The following is a 15,954-nucleotide window of genomic DNA, read 5'->3' on the forward strand; positions in this document are numbered from 1 at the left end:
CAAGTAGCTTGTGTCAGAACTGAGTAAAATTGTAGGACACCCAGCTGGTACCAGGGAATTGCTCAATATGCAGAAAACCCACACATGTGGTGTCAGAAGTGAAGCGAAATGTGGTAGTGGTGTAGGGGTAAAGGAGAAACATGGGAGTTTTTCCTTTACATTGTCCTACACTAGCTCTCCCTTAAAATGGGGATCCCAGAAGTTGCCATTCGACATTTCTGCTGTGAGCCCATGGGCCACCACTCAGTCAGGTGACTACCCTAGTGTCAAGGAAGCTGGGAAATGTCTTTACCCCGGGAAGTCACATGTCCAGCTCAAATTTCTATAACTATAGAAGAAACGTAGAACAAATACTGCGGGCAAGGAGCAACTTCTGCCACAGACATCTTCCTTTCCACCACTCTTCTTCCTTGCCAGAGTTAGGAAAAAGAGAGGCAAAGAGATTTTTTAAAAAACCAGTGCCATCTTGACAGTAGAAAAGGCCACTTCATTATTTTTTTAATGTTTGTTTGTTTGTTTATTTATTTATTTATTGAGAGATAGAGGCAGAGAGAGAATCCCAAGTAGGCTCCTCCCTGTCAGGAGCAGAGCCAGATGCAGGGCTTGCATTCATGAACCATGAGATCATGACCTGAGCTGAAATCAAGAGTCAGATGCTTAACTGACTGAGCCACCCAGGTGCCCCAGAAAAGGGCACTTTAAAGTGTTTTTCATCATCTCAGAAATGGTATGGTGTGAAATCAAAAGGAAACTGGAAAACTTGTCATGCATCTTACTCTGCCCCACCTCAAACTCTGCTCAGATCAGTTTCCAAACATGAGCAATCAGTAGACCTTCTTTTAGACCATTGCCCACACACAATCAGAGCACAAATCTATATAAATATAACATTGACAGTAACTGCAAACACAGAATACATTTTGTATCTGAAAGATAAGAGACAGCCTAGCAAAACAGTCTGATGTTTATCTTTAACCATTCAGACATGGATTCAGCTGGTACCCATGGCACATGCCTGGCAAATCCATTCTGTTGCCCAGTGGCCATCTCCATAATTCATAGTACTTGGGTGTCATAAAGATTTTTGAGTACATGTGCAAATAAGATCAGAATTATGCTCTAAGAATATTAACCTGGTAAAGTATTAAGTGGTCAGGCAAGAGAGAGAATGGAGTTGACACCAGTGAACAGATACTGCAGTGCTAATGACAAGTGAGGTATACAATGGGAATGGGAAGCTGGTTACAGATAGAGATCTACTCCAAAGGACTCAGAAATAGACTGATTTCAGGGGACACACTGAGAAGAAGTTTAAAGAAGGAATCTGTCAATTTTGTGTTTTTAAGAGTCTCTTTTTGTAGATAATTGTTCCTCTGCCATTCTATATGATTATGGCAAGGCTGCCAAATTGCAGGACCCTGCTGTTTAACAGATGAACAGAGATGTGAGTGTGTGTGTTAGTGGTAGGAGCAGCCAAGCATAGAATCTTAAGCCCAGCCAATCATAGTATTCCATTCTCTTAGGCACAGTGATTGGTCCAGGGATGGACAATACGTGCCAGTCTGGGCCAATTAGAGCCCTTTTCTGAGACTTTTTAATTTGGAGTTGCTGGGGAGGAGGTAGGAGTGGAGAAGAGGTGTTGCTTATTGGAAGTATGTGAGTGAGGAGTAACAGCAGCCTTTCTCTCTTCCTTTCTCTTTCTTTTCTTTTCTTTCTTTCTTTCTTTCTTTCTTTCTTTCTTTCTTTCTTTCTTTCTTTTTTTCACTATTTGGAGAACACCTGTCTGCAGTAGGAAAGAATGAAGGCAACATAGATAAGTGGGCAAAGGGTACATGGGGCAACCAGTTGAGTTCCTGAGTGCAGTCAAACTAGAAGTTAGACCACTGCCTGGACTTTCCAGCTATGGAATCCAATAAATCTCCTCTTAAGCATAAGCTAGTTTGAGTTGGGTTTCTGCCATTTGTAATCAAAACACATCTGAACTGGAAAGAAAGAAAGAAAGAAGAAAGAAAGAAAGAAAGAAAGAAAGAAAGAAAGAAAGAAAGAAAGAAAAGAAATTGAATAATATGCTCTTGCTATTAGAAATAGACTTAATAAACATCTAAGAGTCCACAGTAAATTCAATGAAATGAATGCTTAAGCACATTGGTAACTAAGAAATATTTATTAGCAAACTATAGACAAATCAAAGGTGTTAGGAGAATGTTGAAGAAGCCAATTTTGCTCATTTTTGTCATTTTCCTTCTGACACTGGTAGTTTCTGCTTTTGAAATTATAAGAGGAAGAAAACAGATGTGTCAGTCAAGAGAGAAGGAATTGATTGAGAGGCAAGAAAAGGAGGTATGGGAATAAAATGACGGGAAGGCAATGTTGAGAGATGGCATGGCATAGCAGTTCTAGTCTGGGAGTCAGGACCTGGGTCATAGCCCTGGCTTTGTCACTACTGTTCCACCAACTTGGGTAAACCACTTTGATGAGTTGTAATTTCTACACCTGAGAAATAAGGAAACCTGGAATAAAGGATGATAAGGTCCCTCTTGGTTCTAACAATCTATCATTCTAGCATATCCTGTTTCTGCCAGAAAAATGAAGGAAGCAGGGGAATAGGGTGCATCACTATTGGATTTGCAGCTGTCAAGAGAGTGACCTAAGTTTTCTGAAGAGGTACAGCTTGGATGTCAGCTGCTCTGAGACACCCACACCAGCCTCAGATCATCCCATGGGCAACTGAGGCTCTGACTTTACCCTGGAGGATCAAAACATGGTCAACAATTATTGGGCTGGCGATAGAAGTAGATCCAAGGCAGGGTTCCCTGTTTATAATTCATTAAATAATTTATCTAATTCCTTAGGCAGAGAGAGAACCAACCTAATCTCCCTCTTCTCTCCCCACCCTCTTCCTACCCACTAAGGAATCCTGACCCACACTAAATCCTATCCAGAGGAGCATACTGGAATCCATCCAACCTAGCAAGTGGAGCCTGCTTGGCAGAGACCTGAGCAAACCAGTTTCACACAGGAAAATTCAATAGCCTGCTATTATCACAGCCAGGGAGGCAGGGGAGGAGCAGTCCCATCTATCACAGCAATTTGAGGAGGTGGAGAAGTGAGAATGGGAAGAAGAGGTGAATAAACAAACAGGGAAAGGAAGAATTATAGAAGGTGCTCCTGCCCAAAAGTTGGGGCTGAAGGATACTGTGTGAGAAGAAAGGAATTTCCTTTGAGCTCTTTCAAACTGTTTTCTCCATTCTCCACCAAAATGGTCAGCAAGAAGTTTCTCAGTTCTTAGAGTTCTGAAAAGACTTGGTACACAGTAGGCATTTAATATGTATTTACTGAAAGAAAAAAAAAAAAAGAATGGATGTACAAATCTATTGGTCACCATGTTTACTCTCTTTGTCTGACTTTCTGATGAACCACAAAAATGGAATATACTCCATAGAAGAGAAGGCATGATAAAGATAGGGGCTAATTTCAGGCTCGGCTGAGGCTGATAGTCCCCACTGTGGACTACCCAGGCTGAGTCATAATAGGTCACATCACACAGAGGGTGTTTCCTTCAGTCAATGAGCAATTGTTAAACAACATGCTCTTATGGACCCAGGACCATGTAGATGTTAGTCCTGGACTTCTAACTGAAGAGGGTGTTAGCCCATATAGAACAATGATATGAATCACATAAATGAATAAATAGCCTTGTTTAGGGAGAACTAGAATTGCAATTAAAGTTCAAAGAAAAGAGAGATGAGTGGGGCTGGAACAGTCCAGAAAAGCTCCACTGAAGTGGGATTTGACCTTGATGCAGAGAACAGGCAAATGTTCATTCACTTGGGACAAACTTGGGTTAACATTCTGAACTCTGATCCCACCTGGGTCATCACAGTGCTATTTTCCAGCTGCATGACTAACCCCCCTTCCAATTTGCCTTTCATAATCTGCACGGCAAGTGAGATTTCCATCACCATTAGAGCAGAGGGGAGCCTCACAAGGAGCAGTGCAATTTGAGCGGTGATGAAGCCAACAGGTTTGATTCTGAAGGTTATTATTGCTGCCAGGCTGTAACCTAGACATATAAACTTGCTGCTTCAAATGTTCCATCAGGAGAATCGGCTGGGGTGCACTAATCCTAAGTGAAACCCTCTTGATTACAAAGGAAGAAACGACAACACCGTATCATTTAACCACTGAACTTCATAATGAAACACAAAGCGGCATTAAAGTTCTCTGCCTGTAATGCCTCGGTTTAAGCAGTTAATCTTATTTTAGCTGAATGGCATGTTCATTACAGCAAATAAGTAGGTAATATGTGGGATTACTGAAAGGAAAGATAAACCAGTTATGGGCATCATGTTGATTTTTTTAACTGTCTGATTTAACTTGGTATTTTTCATCAGTCAGAACTAATGTATACTCATCTAGCAGAGATTAAGTAGATGGGACTCTTGCCCAGAAAAGCTATTACATACAACTTAAGATACTAGTTTTAAGGGCAGCAATCTATGGTACTCAGCACTAGTTCCAGCCTGGAATCTTCAGTGCTTAAACTGGAGTGTGCCTGAATGGTAAGATGGCATTTCTCTCTTTTCCATTAAGTATGTTTTCACCATTTATGCTTCTCATGGGCAGCTGAAGGACTTTTCTTCAAGGTCTCAAATATCCTTCTGGGTGGAACTGCTACAAAGACGCCTTCCAACATAATGTATAGTGCAGGGATGTATCTTATCTCATTCACACATGCTTTCCTCAAGCAAGTACTGCTCTTACTCCAAACGCCATTCACTGAGCAAAGGATACAAAAGGGAGATATATAGTCCCTGAACTGGAGAAGATTACAATCTAGCCAAGAGAGGAGGGATAATAATCACAAATGTAAGGAACCCAGGAAACAACGTGAGAGGGTGTATAATCCAATGCCAGTTGCACAATGCAGTCCATAAGGGAAAAAAACTAGTACTTACTGAGCAATATGAAGCACTACATATTGGGCATTGCACTGTAGGCTCTTTGTATACTTAATCTCATTTAATTTGCACAATAATCTTGTGAGAACAGTATTATTACTTCCCATTTTCACAGCCCTCCCAAAGTGAAGGCTCAGAGAAGTAAATTGCTTGCCCAAATAAGCGGAAAAACAGGAGTTTAAGCCCAGGTCTGATTGATTCTAAAGCCCTTGTTTTTTCTGTTATGGCAAAGTGCTTCCTTAAAAAATATGAAGAAAGAGCAGAAGAAAATCCTAAAAGATGTAGTGAAAGGAGGGGAATTGGATCTGAGTCAGAATGTATCTTCAGTCCAACTTAAAAACAACAAGGTTCATTACTAGTACCTATTTGAAAATCAATTCTACTTCCAGAAACAGCCTAAAGAAATAAGCTTTCCAGGTAATGCAATGACCTTAAAACATTTTAACTCCAAAAATAATCCCCTCTTGATGTCTATGCCATTGTTGTTTTTATCTATTCATTCTTTCATATACATAGATACATGAATATCTATCTATATATTAGAGAGAGAAAAAGAGACATCCCACAGAATACTATTGTTGTGTCCAGTCATTATTATTTAAATTTATCTATATATTTTACCCTCTTCATCAATCTTTTCTTCTTATACCTGAGTTTCCATCTAGGGTCATTTTACTTCTCCCTGAAGAACTGCCTTTAGTAAATCCTTTAATATGTAGGCCTGCTTGTCAAAAAACAAAAACAAAAACAAAAAGAAAAAAAGAAAAAAAATATGTAGGCCTACTTGTGAGAATTTTCTGTCTTTATGTCCATAGATGCCTTTATCTCCTTCTTAATTTTGAAAAACATTTTTGATCGGGCGTAGAACTCTAGATTGTCAATCACTTTCTTTTAGCACTTTGAAAATATTCCATTTGTCTTCTGGCTTTCATTTTCTCTTGAGAAATAAGCAATAAGTTTAGTTATTGCTCTTTTAAAGGTAGTATCTTTTCTCCGGCTGGTTTATAAGATTTTCTCTTTGGTTTTTATCTACTATGAATGTGACTAGGTTGTTTTGGTTTGTTTTAAATTCTTCTTGGGCATCTTCATTTGTGGCAATGTTTTTCACCAGTTTGGAAAATTCTCAGCTATGATGTTTTCAAAAATTGCTTCCATCTCATTTTCTTTCTCCTTTGCTTCAGGGACTCTAACTATATTTATATTAAATTTTTTAATGCACCCCCTCTATCTCTTACCTACCCCCTCCCCAATCTGTATTCCCAAACTTTTTTCTTTCCCTGTTTCCTTCTGAAGATACTCTTCTAACATATTTTGAGTTAACTCTTTAACTATGTCTTATTTGCTATAAAACCTTTCCACTGAGTTAATTTCAGCTACCATATTTTTGGGGACTTGGTTCCTTTTAATGGCTTCCCTAATTGCCAATCTTACTTTTTGTTTTACCTCTTTACCTTTTATTTTGTTTTTGAAAGAAAAACTATTTTACTTAAAAAAAAAAAAAAAAAAAGTAGGCTCTGGGAACAGAAGATTAGTCCATTTGAGCCTTCAGTGTCCTGGTGATAATTTTGTCCTTCTCAATGATGTGGACAATGGGGGCGCCGGGGTGGTGCAGTCGGTTAAGCGTCCGACTTCAGCCAGGTCACGATCTCGCGGTCCGGGAGTTCAAGCCCCGCATCAGGCTCTGGGCTGATGGCTCAGAGCCTGGAGCCTGTTTCCGTATCTGTGTCTCCCTCTCTCTCTGCCCCTCCCCCGTTCATGCTGTGTCTCTCTCTGTCCCAAAAATAAATAAATGTTGAAAAAAAAATAAAAAATAAAAAAAAATGATGTGGACAATGGCGCCCATGCCTGGCATTGCATCTTGATCCACAGCATTCAGCATGGCTTGTAGGATGGTTTCAAACAGTGTTCTGGATCCATGTTAGGCTCCCAGAAGGACTCATACATCCCATTCTTGTTGGGAGTAGATGTCACTGACCACAAAGTCGTCGGTCACCATGGGGTTGCTGATGAGGTCTAGAGATCAAATGAAGAGCTTAAAGATCTTCAGGTTCAACCCAGGGATTTCTGGCTCTGTGTAGTAGGGGCCAAACCATCTCTGTACAAGAGGTTGGCCATGATGCTCATGAGGGTGTAAGCCTTGATCTCCCAACCATCCTTCAGCTCATACAGGTTCAACCAGAACTTGAGTTGCTGGGCAACAGTCTGGACATCAGTGATAAGCCCAGTCAGTCCTATATACAGCTGATTGCCCATGGGAAAGAACTTCTGAAAGTCCATGGTCACCATCTGGGCCTGGATCCCAAAGTGCCTGTCAGCAGCGATAGCCACACAGTTCTTCCCTTTCAAGGCCATGACGGCCCCTCCATTATAGGACATAATAGACATAATTGCAGTATACTGGGACCTCCAATAGCACAATTCCAGTCAACTGGTTAAGGCCCTCACTGCCTGTTTTACCTCTTTGAATGTATTAAACAAATTGTTGAGCAGTTTTCCATCAAGTAAAAACAGTTGACAATAAAGAAGCAATCAGCGAGTTCTAGTCCCACTTAGGATATAGAAAGCCAGTAAACACTGCTCCTACCAACTATTTTGCTTTGGGAAGAGTACAGGAGGAAGAGTAGCAGCCAAAAAAGTAAAGGTAAAAAACCCGAAATGTTAACAGAAGTTTAAAGACCAAGTATGGCTAGAATGACAACTTAGAACCCCTGGGAGCCATGGATACAAAGTGTGTGCCCCATTTGCCAGCACTTTTCCATAGGCCTCCCTGGGTATTCACAGGAAAGACTGGGTGCAGATCAGGAGAACTGAAAGAGTCTCCCTTTGGTGAGACAGGCATGCAGATGACGGCCAGCTACCAATGCGAGACAGGCATGGGGCCCATGTCCATCTTCCATACAAAGAAAAAGCCATCTGCCACTAAAGGAGTGGTACTAAATCTTCTTGCCCCCTGGTCCCAAGATAAGGTTGGCTGTGGCAGAAGAGGAGTTGAAGCAAAAGCCATCAGATGCTGGAGGAAGGCAAGACACCTACCAGTCACCAGGATCCTTCACTGATACAAAGCAAGGTCTACTGTCAGTGAGAAAGGGACAGAAAACTCACTCCCATTTAAGACCTCCCCCATTACAATGCAGTGTCCGATTGCCATGGGGGAGAAGGAGGCCCACCCTAAAGCTCAAGAGCCCAGGACCTGCCTGAAACTGAGGTTAGAGGGGGGAGAAACAATGCCTGCCCCTACCATAAGCCTTGCACAAAGAAACAAGCAAGAGACCCCTATAGCTGAGGAAGAGACAAGACCATGGAGAGAGATCCCACTTAGCACGGTTATACACAGTCTGCTGAAAGTTGAAGTAGGAACACTGAGAAGAACTCTCTTGGCATTCTAGGCCACACACCAAACACAAAGTAGCTGCACAAATTCGATCACTGGAGGAATTTGACCTGTGATATACTGAAGGTAATAATATTAACAATAAAACTCAAATCCAGATCAACTACTGATGGGAGGTATTCAACCCTCACTCCTCATACTAATAGTCTGATAGAAATGTTTGCTCAGTTGTAGGTATGAATACTAGTTATTTCAGTTTCTACTGTTCTTTTTCATGCAATGTCTGGCATTTAGGCAAAAATTGTAAGATGAATTAAAAATCAAGAAGAAAATGACAATGATGTATTGTCAAGAGATGAAGTAATCAAAGAACTAGATCCAGAGATGGTTCAGATATTGATACTATCCAACAAGAACTTTAAAATAACTGAGATTAGGGGCACCTGAGTCAGTTAAGCAGCCAACTCTTAATCTCAGCTCAGGTCTTAACCTCAGGGTCATGAGTTCAAGCCCCATGTTGGGCTCCACACTGGGCGTAGAGCCTACTTAAAAAATAAAACATAAAATAATATAAAAATAACCATGATTAAAACACTAAAGGATCTAGTGGATCCAGGAGAATACAAAGAAAAATACACCCAGACACATCACAGTAAACCTGCTGGAAATCAAAAATTAAGAAGAAATCTTGAAGGTAGACAGAAAACAACAAAAACATACAGAAGAACAAATACAAGAACTATAGCAGGACTCTCTTCAGAGAGTCTCTTTGCAATCCTGAAGGCAAAGAAACGATTTCTTTAAAGTACTGAAAAACTTAGACTTTACCACAATCCCATCAGGTCATTTGAATTTTTGGTGTTTGTGAAGCTAATGGGGACAAAGAAAAATGGTGGCACTATGGGAACAAGAGTAAATGACAGGGCTTAAATCCAAGGAGCTGGGTGGACTTGAGAGCCAAAAGTGACATGGATATACCTCGTGAAAGCAGACTATCAATAAGCTAGTATCTCAACCCCCAAAAGGGTTTTCCAGAGCCTGACCAGGTCAGTGACTGCATTCTCTAACTTACTTCCAGCATGGTGGGGTTGGTTACAAGCAAAATTTCAGTACCCATGTAAGTAAGCACCTATCCATGGTGTTTCAAAGACACAGAATGAGTGGTGCAGATTTGGTGATAATAGCTAAACTACAAAGGATAGTTCCTATGATTCTATCTCTTGTGGTATTAGGAGACAGGGGGAACAGCGAACAAAGAAAAGAGGACATAAACCTAGCAGGAGAAGCCAAAGCAGCTAAACAACAATTTCATGTTTCTCCTGAGATGCTGGGTTGGAGCAGGAGTAAGTCCTGAGTGGATGGTGGGCAAAGTGTGGCAAGCAGTGTAATTTCAAGCAGTCTTAGCCCTTTCACAATGTCCATCATTTTCCAAAAGCCTCCCCCAGTAAATATACAATCTAATACTACTCCTAGAGATTTCCATTCCTAGGTCCCTCCTATATAAATATTTGGGAATCACAGGGGACAGGTGTGAGGGGAAAGAGTAAATGTGGAGATTCTACTTGCTCACTCACACTCTTTACATCCTGTGCTAGCTGTTTGCCCACACCATAATTCTCCAAACCCATAAGGAGAAAAGCAAGAGAAAGAGCATGTGTATGTGTTGGGGGGTGAGGTGGGAAATGCTGGAGTTTGACTGATAACAGTCCCTAGGTTGTAAAAACAAAACAAAACAAAACAACAAAAAAACACTGCCTTGTTTAGTGAAGAACAGCCAAGATATAAAGAGGATTTGGATTTTATTTGTTTGTTTATTTATTTTGAGGATTTGGATTTTACAAAGCCACGGTCAAGCCCTTTATATCTCAGCTCCTATTACATTACTGGCAATAGCACTTCAAATGAACATAGAAAATGAAGTACTAATAGGAGGGAGAAAGGGAAGACATAACTTCCCCTCTGGAAACAGGGATGACTGTCAAGCTTTCTCTTGTGGGCCTCTGCCTCTGAAGATACACATTCTGGTGACCAGAAACCTACTTCCTTCTGCTTACTCTTCTGCTTCAGAAGTCAAAACAGGATAAGCTAACAACTTCCAATCCTCCTATCTACATTCTAGTTGTCTACAATTACTCCAGAAATTACAGTTGTTGAATTGTTTTTCACTTCTAATGCTATTGGGCAAAACTTTTGGATAGAATTCTGGTACTTAGGTATGACAATGGAGGATTTACTACAATATCTAGCTAAAGATGGGCTTATCATTCATTCCTTTTAAAGGTTTGAAATATTTTGATTGCATTTAGGTACTGGGATGGATGTTTTAAAAAATACATCTGTTTATCACAGGAAAAAGATTTTAAAAATTATTATGGAAAACCTCCCTACTTTAAGAAGCATGAATTAGTCATATTATCTTCTAAAAGCCCTCTTTAGTTCCAAGGAGACAAAGAAAACTACTGGTCATTAAGTATGTTACATGTATGACTAATATTTATTATACCCGATGTAATAGTTTAGAACAAGCAACCCTGGTAGAGTTGTAATTTTTATGTGTTACATGTATAATTCAGCATAGGCCGAAGCTCTTTTTTATAATCAATGTGATCATTTTTTGGAATTTTGGATGAGCCGAGTAGAAAAACATTTGATTAGGTATTTCAAGTCTCAATTTTAGATTTGACTATCAAACAATGGCTCAGTCATAAATAAGGAGCTCCATGATGTTCTGCTTCCTCAATTGAGAAGATAGGAAATAAGTGATACACTTTTTAGAGGGAATTCATGCAGTGGATGGGTTAGATCCAGCTGTCTTTAGGGATCCATCTGGCTCTCGAAGTCTGTGACCAGATGACCACTAAGGTTTCTTGTAGCTCAGAAACCAATGTGCTTAGAACATAATTTTTTTCCTATCTTCAACAGGTACATAGGTTACTGGTGTAAATTTTGCTTTTTTAATTCATTGCTGCTGATGTCTATTATTTATAGATGTCAAGTCTTTCATCAGGAATGCAACCCCAATAATAACGTTCTGGAAAAACATTTCGGTTTATAAGGAGTACACTGCAGTAGAAGTACAGCTCATCCATGAAACATTAGAAAATGCTGTCCCCTTAGAAGTAACCTTTACCATCTACACTCTGGTGGTATTGATTTAGAGTCACATTTTAAGATAGCTAGCTGATGCTAGTTCTACATCTCAAATCCAAACAAAAAAATAAACAATCCAAAAGTACATTTTTATTAACAACAAAATGATTAGATGGTACTTTTAAAGTAGGCATTTAAACTCAATGCCTGAAAAACTGATGTGTGACGTTCAATTACATCTGAAGTTTTAAAAATATATCTTAAAAAAATCAAATATGGTGCACTGCAATTTTTTTAAGTTACTTCCTTTATTTCAAAGTGTCAAAAAGCTAAAGATGCACACACATATGCTTATGTGTCTCAGAATTTAAAACTATGTAAAGAATTTATCTGTATGACTAAAAAATGAAGTATTTACACACTTCAGTGTAATGCTTAATACTTATTTTTGAAATCTATTGCTGATGCTATGTTGAAAGAGCAATGACTCAACCAGAAAAATAGCAAAGGCTATCTTTTCTTTTCTAAAGTGCTTATTTGCAACCATACCCAAAAGCAATGGTTTTTAGAAATACAGAACATTGAAAGGTGATCAAAGAGTCACTACTTACAGATTCAAATATGCCATTTTGTAACTTTGCATATGTAAACTGGTTTTATCTGCATTAATGAAAGATTGCTTTCAATGGCCCTCAACTATATGCTTCAAATCAAGACAGTGTTATTAGTATCAGCAGCATGAACAATGACAATGACAGAATAAACCCCAGCACATTTTAAATGGATCACAGCCAACTAGAAAAACTGTAACGGCTTTTGGATATGTTACATATCCAAAGATAAGCCTTCTTTTTCAACTCTACATACATAGTAAACATTAAAAAAAATTAAAAACACTTTCTTGCCTCTTTATAGAGCATTTTACTATATATGAAGGGATTAAAATTCTTGTACTATTTAACCTAATTCTTGTTTCTATACAGAGCAGGCTTCACATTCTCAACATTTAGAACAAAGCCTATTGCCACCAAGAAAGCGAGAAGGAATTAACAAATGAAATACCTAACACTAAAAACCTGAGGGAAAAAAACTGTCAACAATTCTGAAATGAAGATTTTTCTACAAAGGTTGATACAAACATCCCAAAATAGAATTTGCTTTCTGATAGTGAAATATCTGACTTCATTTCTATCATATCACATTTAACTGATTTAAATAATTTAGAAAAAAAACAGGCATCTTAACCTAACTGCTTTCTGTATCAGACTCATCTTAACTCATGCCCTCAACATGAACCATTCGACAGTCTTCTCGTGAGCACCCCTCACGTCCCTATTTTCTGAACCTAAAGATTTTTTTACCCCTCCTCTCTCTCCCCTCCAAAAATCTCCATATATCCCAAGAGAATCTCCAGTAAAAAAAAAAAAATAACAACTTAAATGCATATTGTGAGAATGCTACATTTGATTTAAAGTAGTAATAAATTATAAATTGCCAAATAACTTAATGTAATTCACAATGCAAATCCCTGGTAGAAAAAGAATCCATCTTGCCCTGAATATAATACAGCAGTCCAGTGATTTCAAATTATTTAAGAAATAAAGGCAAAAATAAGGTGTAAAATACAACACTATTTATAAAAGTTAAGTAAGAAACCAGTTACCGTAAATCTTTTTACAAAGATAACTGTAATGTGCCTTCCTGCTTCTAAAAATTGTTAGGGAGGTTTCTAACTAGTGGTTTCAAAAATCACTTAAAGTAAACTAGAGATTGAATTACATATTATTTGTAATGTATGACATATTAAATATATATATAAAACAATAATACTGCAATGGTAATTTAAATTAATCTTTGGACCTGCTACTTTTTGGCAAGTATATTTCTTTTTCAAAGTCTTTGCTATAATTAATTAATTTTTAAATGTTAGTTTTCAAAAACTTTGCTACTAAAATACTATATTAATAAGGAGCTACCAGAAGTCTCAAATAGTAATAATATGCCTACAAAAGAAAACAAAGATTGTCCTTGCATCTTTTGTTATTGTAACAAATACTCTTTAAAATAGACAACATTACTTGGCCTAGAAATTAAAAATACCCAAACCCTTAAAAAAGGAACAAAAAAGGAAAGAAAAATTGAAAATCCTTATTTAAAAATAAATCTGAAGTCCTTGCATTTCTTAGGAACTTGACTTGTCAAATCAGTTTATCTTCTTTTGGACCAAGCTGCATCTCCTACCATTCACCCATGGAACAGGACGTTAATTCTCCATTTTGTAGATTTCAGTTTGAATTTTCTTGAATGTTTGCAAAGCTGGTACTGGACTTGAGACGTTTGGCTAGATAAATCAAAAATATTATATTTTAACTCAAATGTAATTCTCTAAATGTAATTATTCATTATTTTTATGTAAGCTATAGTATTCATCTAATAATTCTATGTTTGAATCAGAATAGACTCAATCTTCTAAGAATTAAAACCCAAGTCTATTTTTTTCTACCAACCTCAAAACACGTAACTTTGCTTGAAGCCACACATGACTTTGTTAGAAGCAGCACCAAATAAAACAGACATAGTTTATATCATCTTGAACATCACAATCTCAAATATGTAATACAGGTAAGAGTATTCTACTTAAAAATTGGAAGTGTTACAAGGTACAATAATAAAATTGTATATTTAAAAGTCTAAGTTAGTAGGGTGCCTGGATGGCTCAGTTGGTTAGGCATCCAACTCTTCATTTCAGCTCAGCTCATGGTCTTTTTTCTTTTTTTTAACATTTATTTATTGAGAGAGAGAGAGAGCGTGAACACAGGAGGGGTACAGAGAGAGGGGGAGTCAGATTCCAAAGCAGACTCCAGGCTCTGAGCTGTCAGCACAGAGTCCGACATGGGGCTCAAACTCACAAACCGTGAGATCATAACCTGGGCCAAAGTCAGATGCTTAACCAACTGAGCCACACAGGCGCCCCAACAGCTCAGGTCATGATCTCATGGTTCGTGAGTTCAAGCCCTGCATCAGGCTCTGCACTGACAGAGGGATTCTGCTTGGGATTCTCTCTCTCTGCACCTCGCTTGCTCTCTATCAAAAATAAATAAATATGTGGATCCTGAGAAACTTAACAGAAGACCATGGGGGAGGGGAAGGAAAAAAAAAGGTTAGAGAGGGAGGGAGCCAAAACATAAGAGATTCTTTTTTTTTTTAATTTTTTTTTCTTAATGTTTTTATTTATTTTTGAGACAGAGAGAGAGCATGAGCAGGGAAGGGGCAGAGAGAGAGGGAGACACAGAATCAGAAGCAGGCTCCAGGCTCTGAGCCATCAGCACAGAGTCCGATGTGGCACTCGAACTCACAGACTGTGAGATCATGACCTGAGCTGAAGTCGGACGCTCAACCAACTGAGCCACCCAGGCACCCCAAGACTCTTAAAAACTGAGAACAAACTGAGGGTTGATGGGGGGGTGGGAAGGAGGGGAGGGGGGGTGACGGGGGGCACCTGTTGGGATGAGCACTGGGTGTTGTACAGAAACCAATTTGACAATTAATTTCATATTAAATAAATAAATAAATAATTTTTAAAAAGTCTAAGTTAGAAATCCAAATCTAGATTTCTCTTAAAATAATTCTATAATGTCAAAAAATTGTCAAAAAAAAGTTGAAAAAAATTTAAATGGCTTACAAAAAAAAGTTACATTGAGTTATATTACATGTGCACAGACACACAAATACATATGGCTGCTAGTAAAATATGTGCAATCAATTTTGATTATGATGCTAATGGGACTGAATCATTAGGGTTAATAAAGGAAATCATGGCTATTTTGCTTGGTAATGTTTGTGCTTATAGTTAAATGTGAATGTTTCTCATGTTCCATAAATGAAAAACAATTGTGCCATAGTAAAAGTATCTTACATTGGATAACTAGGAATCTCTCTACTTCAGAGGCTTTTAACATGAGAGTAGAGGTTGTGGTCAGAAGGTCTGCAATGGGACCCAGGCATCTGTTTTTATGTTTTGTTTTAAAGCTCTGCAGACAATTCTGATATGTGTTCAAGGATGAAAACCAGTGTTCTGGTTTCCATCAGGGTCTCTGCTAACCACCACTCTAAGATGACAACATGACTTTCTGGACCAGTGTATTGCTTCAGGCTAAACTAAAGGGCAACTTAACCTAAAAAACTGCCGAAGCTAGAAGTCTACTCTTAAGCTTCTGTGGGTTTGGGAGACAAACTAAATCAAGAGGGTTTCTTCCTATGTTGTTTAAAATTACTAGAAATAATCTAGTTTCTCACTAATTACCAAGTTTATTAAACTAACCAGGTGCAATGCCAATGAGTACATGTATCTACAACCTCCTTGCTTCCTTATTCTCTAATAAATCCCTATATCCTTCAAAATTCTACTCCAGGGGATATAAAAGGAGAGGGGAGGGAAGGGGAGGGGAGGGGAGGGGAGAGGAGAGGAGAGAAATTCTACCCCAGAGATCTAGGGATGAATTCCAACAGCCCTAATGCAGAGTTGGTCTTACTCTCTGTGGGCCAACCACACTGTATACCTTTAACTACATC

At 38.6% G+C, this 15,954-nt stretch overlaps 1 protein-coding gene and 1 pseudogene across 1 annotated transcript in view; both read right to left on the minus strand.

The window, feature by feature from the left end:
- Window positions 1-596: 596 nt before the first annotated feature.
- Window positions 597-9,938, minus strand: LOC101094179 (annotated as a pseudogene).
- Window positions 9,939-10,083: 145 nt separating this feature from the next.
- Window positions 10,084-15,954, minus strand: part of OSTM1 (osteoclastogenesis associated transmembrane protein 1) — a 42,148-nt gene continuing 36,277 nt past the window's right edge. The window contains exon 6 of the mRNA XM_003986433.6: window positions 10,084-13,723. Within this exon, the coding sequence (XP_003986482.3) occupies window positions 13,668-13,723 (56 nt within the window). The 3' untranslated portion in view covers window positions 10,084-13,667. The remainder of the gene's footprint in view (window positions 13,724-15,954) is intronic.

This window comes from Felis catus, chromosome B2 (assembly GCF_018350175.1).
Source record: "Felis catus isolate Fca126 chromosome B2, F.catus_Fca126_mat1.0, whole genome shotgun sequence".
Lineage (NCBI taxonomy): Eukaryota > Metazoa > Chordata > Mammalia > Carnivora > Felidae > Felis > Felis catus.